Here is a 5,157-nt window from a genome sequence, read left to right as displayed (position 1 = left end):
CCTGCAGAGGACGCTTCAGCCCAAGAAGCTGATTTTTGGGCCTTTTGATTTTGTAATGGCAATCTGGAAAGGTTGAGCCAATACTATATCTACAAGGGCACGCATCGACGGAGGGAGGAAGAAGAGGGTAACAAAATGTGTCATAATCTTCTGAGTTAATTATGGCCCTCAGAAAACAAAAATCCCTCTTAATTTGTGATTGTAGGAATTATCTTCCAATAATTTACGACCATGTCTTCATTATAGCGAAACCTGAAAAAAAAAATGCATGGGAGACATACCTCTGAACCAAATCAGTACTCCAGTATTTATCATAAATTGAATACATGAAACCCTTACTTTGAAACTCAGTGATTGTGTATTTAAGTGCTCTTGCCCCCTGTAGCCGCACAGATTATCTTGCAACTGGCTTCACCTTATCATTGACTTTTCAATCGTCCTTATCAAGATACTGTAGTAATTTAAAATTTCTTATCCCTTATCACATGATATTTGGGGCACCAAAGGGTTTAAAAGGGATGGAAAAGGCAGTTTGGCGTCCTCTGATTGCTCTCGTAAATGTAAAGGTACTTGATCTCAGAATTGAATGAGCCCTTCCAAAAATTTCTATGATAGCCCGCTCTATACAGTAACGTAGGGGAGAAAATTTTTTTTATAAAAATCACTGGTAGACGCATTCTGGCAGTCATGATTATGAATTGTCAAAGCCACAAAATCAGCTTCTTTTTTGTGCTGGTTCCAACATAGGTGATTTCAGGGTAATTTGTCATTACAAAATGTTTAGGTATTTAACTTGAAAGTTTTTCTCATATTATTTGTGTTTCTTTTTACAAGAATCAAATAAATACAAAATAATTGTTTATATAAGATAAATGCCCTGTGCTTACTTTAAAAGTAAATGTGGCTCACACACCATACTTGATTTTCTTTTGGCTTTTTCTGGTGTTATTGTTTCTTTTTGCTGTTTCTTCCTGCTTTTTTGTTTTTTTTCCTTTAAACAATATTCTTGCATTTATTTGATTATCAAAGATTTGTTTACTTACCGTTCTATGCAAGTATTCCAGGTGTCTTTTCCTAGTTTCGAAACGTTTTTTTTTACATCTGTCTTGATTTATCTTTTATGCAGTCCCCTGTCAAATAGAATTCTTTACTCTCCTTTGAAATTTTTTGTTGTCTCTAAAGAGAATGGATTTTATTAAAGCCTTAAGTTTAAGTAAAAAACCTATAAAAATGAGCATAGCTAGGGAAACAGAAGGGTTAATATGGAAAGTGTCACCAAGAAGGCTCGTTGAATTATTAAAAAAACAAATTTAAGCCTGTTGGCTGCCAGAAGGTTATCCATTCCAGTGGTTTAATAGTTACTCCCCCCCCCATATGAGACAATTTGACCTAGCCCATGGGTATCAAGGTCCAAAAATGCATCTGAATATAAAATGAATAATAAATCAAGACGTCGCCATTTGTTTTTTCGTAGTTATATATTTTTATCCTTGGTTTCTTCCATTATGAACCTTGCTCCAAAAGTGAAAAGATAATTGGCATTATCTGGTAACGATTTTAATCAACATGTATTGGCTACAACTTCCTGTTGGCTAATGGATGTACATTCATCGGAATATTTAATTTCAGTTTTTTATTGGATGTGAAAACATGTCATTTACCAAAATAAGGAAGTATGCTCTCCTGTACAATTGAGTTAAAAGGCGCGCTTTAATTCCATTGTTCTGTTTTTGTGGCATATTTTTGCAAGACTGTGAAAGTGTTTCGTATTTTTTGAGAACCAGGTGACAAATGCTTCGGCTTATCTGATGCTGAGTGGCAAATATATACACGGATTAGTTTCCGATAATTTCTGAAGAGAGTCACAATGCTGCCTTTTAAAAATTTCGCCGATTCTTCTGTGAAAAATATTAAACCTGTAAAAAGAACGAAAATTTTCTTGTCAAAATATTTGTTATAAGTAAAATCTTTGCTTCTCTATGCCTTTGCACTTTGGTTTGACATTGGTCTTTCTTTACTTTCTATGCTTTACTTTCAGTGGAAGCCAGATGAAGAACTTTCCTGCCCAGCATCAATGGACTTTGGAATTAAGTCTGACGACTACTTTGATATGTCGGTTGCAGCTTCCCCAGCGATCTTCATCCAGTCTCTGTCCCATCTCCTACCATGCCTACGGAACCCATTCCGTGGATCGAGGTCCTCCTTGAATTTTTGCCAAATATTTTTCATCTGTCCTCTCCGATGTCGGCTCCAGGATAGTTCTGGCTCGCGGATAAGAACTTCTCAACATATCGTACCTTTGGGTCGGCACATGGTGTGACCGAGAAATTTGAGGCGACGTCTTATGATGGTAGAGGATAGCTCTTCAGTCTGGCCACAGCGGTTTCTTTCTTCGAGATTAGTAATTCTAGACCATCTGCTGATTTGGAGTATATAGAGAAGGCAGCGGTGATCGAACGCGTCCATAGCTCTAGCTTCTACAGGCCTTTAGTAGCCATCTTTCGCAGGTGTACAGTAGCACAGCTCGCACAGAGACTATGTAGACTCTGACTTTGGTCTTTGTTGAGATCTCACGTTTAGCCCATAGCACCTTTTTCAGATTTATAAGGACTCTCCATGCCGTTGATATCCAGGCGGAAATGTCCTTACCAGCTCCACTGTCTGGTTTTAAAATGGACCCCGGATACATGAATTCGTTAAGGTTTTCAATTGGTTTGTCGTCCACGATGATTTGATATGGAGCAGAATGATTGTCGGCCATCAATTTAGTCTCGGGGATGTATATGGTAAGCCCAATGCACATCGAAGTCTCGGAGAAATTATCAATCATGTCTCGTAAGCCGTTGGCTGTGGCTTCCAACAAGGCAACATCGTCTGCAAAATCCAAGTTTTTCAGGGATTGAGGAAAGCCATCCAGTTGACCATAGACAACTCCTCTGTGGTTGGGCAGGGCATTTTTATTTATCCAGTCTAACGCGTATTTGAATAATGTGGGCGACAGGGAACATCCCTGCTTGACACCAGACTCGATTGTAAACTTGGGAGCATTGTTACCTGAGATGCGGATACAGCTCTGAGTATCCATGTACCTGCTAAGGACAATGTCGATGAGGTCCTGAGGTGCTCCATATTCAGTCATAATCCTCCATAGTTCTTCTCCAACAAGGAAATCAAACGTAGCAGTGAAACCAATAAAAACAATGATCAGTGGTAGGTGATACCTGTTTGTACTGTTGCCTGGTGAGCCGAATCGTGAGCATCTACTCCGGATAGTCCCGCCCTGGTCTGAAGCCTGCCTGCTCAGGATGGATTAACTTGTCAAGCATATCCTTAAATCTATTCAATAGAATAACGCAGAAGATTTTCATTGCCTGGTCAATTAAGGAATTGCTTGTATAAATTCCGACAAACAGTCTTGTCCCTTTTGTGAAGGCCTGAACGAGGACTGGTGCTTTCCGGTCCTTTGGGAAAGCCTTTGTCGTCCAAACCCTTACAAACAGGTCAGTTATATGGCATAACAGTGTTGGCGAAGCCTTGTACATTGAAGAGGGAATTACACCATCTCCTGGTGTCTTGTTGCTCTTTATACACTTCAGTGCTTTTAGTACTTCTGCGATACTCGTTGGGTCCAGATTAAATATTGTAAGGTTCCCTAGCGAGTACCCGAGAAAGGAGAAAGATTACATGAGGCTTTGATGGGGTTCAGTAGCTCAGAGAAGTGTTCCCGCTAGTGTTCCAATTGTCCCTCTTTGGATTTCGGATGATTTCCCTACACTTGTCTTTCAGCGTATCAGCTATTGAAGGAGCTTTTGCCGTTGCCTTGTTTTTTACCAATTCAAACATTTTCTTGCTATTATGAGGTTTGAATGCATGCTGGAACTCATTTGCAATATTTGACCAGTACTCTTCTTGGTTCATTTTGACTCATAGTTTAACTTCTTTTCGGGCTGCCTTTAAGGGTTCTTTTGCATCACCGATGAGGCGGCTACTTCTTTTGAACTAGCTCTATGGTACAGTCAGAAACCCAGATTCGTTTTTTCCGGTTGGTGTGGCCAAGTTAAAAAAAGAATAATAAATTAATAGTAAAAGTAAAATGTCAGTCATTCCAAATATTATTTACCTTTCGAAAGCCATAGACCAGGAGATTATATGGAAATGCATTCGTGACTTGAACTTTAAAGATTCTATTCCTTACTAGTAAAATTTATTATGGGACTTTCCAAGAGCTATATAAACGATAATCATGCGACATGTCTAGATACTCGACTAGATTCCCCAAGAGACCTACTGCAAAGCAGTAAAAAGGAAAAAAAGAAGGAGACGGGGGTGAAATGGCTATAAAAAAAAAATGGTTAGTTTTTTCGTTCAGTGCGTATTCTTTCATCCAACACACAATCCATGGTTACTTGACAGGAGCATCCTCGAGAAAATTTTTCAGGGTGGGGGGGGGGGGTGAAGAAACTATATTAACAGTAGGAAGTCGGGATACGAGAACATATTTTAATGAAACATTTTCATAAGAATAAGTTTATTTTTAAATACATGTAGAAAAAAATATCAAATAAAAAGAGTAACTAACTTTGCATGTAAAATGAAACGAAATTCATCGATTTTAAACGGTGAAACTACTGCTGCTACAACTGCTATTACTAACAACTCACTGTAGCACCAAGCTGCTTGGGGCTTTCACAGCTACCCAAGTTCCTTCTCCATCCCAACCTATTAAAAGCCTCCCTTTTAACGCCATCACAGGAAGTTCCAATCTCCCTCAAAATTTTCTTAACGACATGCTCCCACCCATTAAAGGTCGACGGGCTTCTTGTTTGACCCTAGACGGTTGCCTAACAAGGACAATATTGGCTAATCTATCATTCTTCATTTGAAAAGCGTGTCCGAACCATCTTAGCCTAGGGTTTTCTCTCAGAACTGTTTTTTCTCATTATAGCCTCATTATAGTAGGATTGACCCACATTTTTCATATAGCTTACTGTTTGAGATACCGTCAGTTTGCCGGGTACCAAAAACTATACATAAGGAATTTCTCTGGAAATTATCTAGCGAATCCTTCTCCGTTTTCGGAACACCAAACACTTGAGAGCCATACCTGAAATTTGACATCGCTGCAGCTTCCAACCTTCTAATCTTGGTTTTAATCAT

The 5,157-nt window shown here is 39.0% G+C and overlaps 1 protein-coding gene across 1 annotated transcript; it reads right to left on the bottom strand.

The window, feature by feature from the left end:
• Positions 1-2,470: 2,470 nt before the first annotated feature.
• Positions 2,471-3,139, bottom strand: LOC148956748 (uncharacterized). The gene has a single exon (XM_089091887.1). The coding sequence runs from the start codon at positions 3,137-3,139 to the stop codon at positions 2,471-2,473; it is 669 nt and encodes a 222-aa protein (XP_088948013.1).
• Between the last annotated feature and the right edge of the window lie 2,018 nt (positions 3,140-5,157).

This window comes from Artemia sp. Qi Xiang Cuo, chromosome 1, assembly GCF_049724085.1.
Source record: "Artemia sp. Qi Xiang Cuo chromosome 1, ASM4972408v1, whole genome shotgun sequence".
Lineage (NCBI taxonomy): Eukaryota > Metazoa > Arthropoda > Branchiopoda > Anostraca > Artemiidae > Artemia > Artemia sp. Qi Xiang Cuo.
This window is presented reverse-complemented; position numbering and strand designations above follow the sequence as displayed.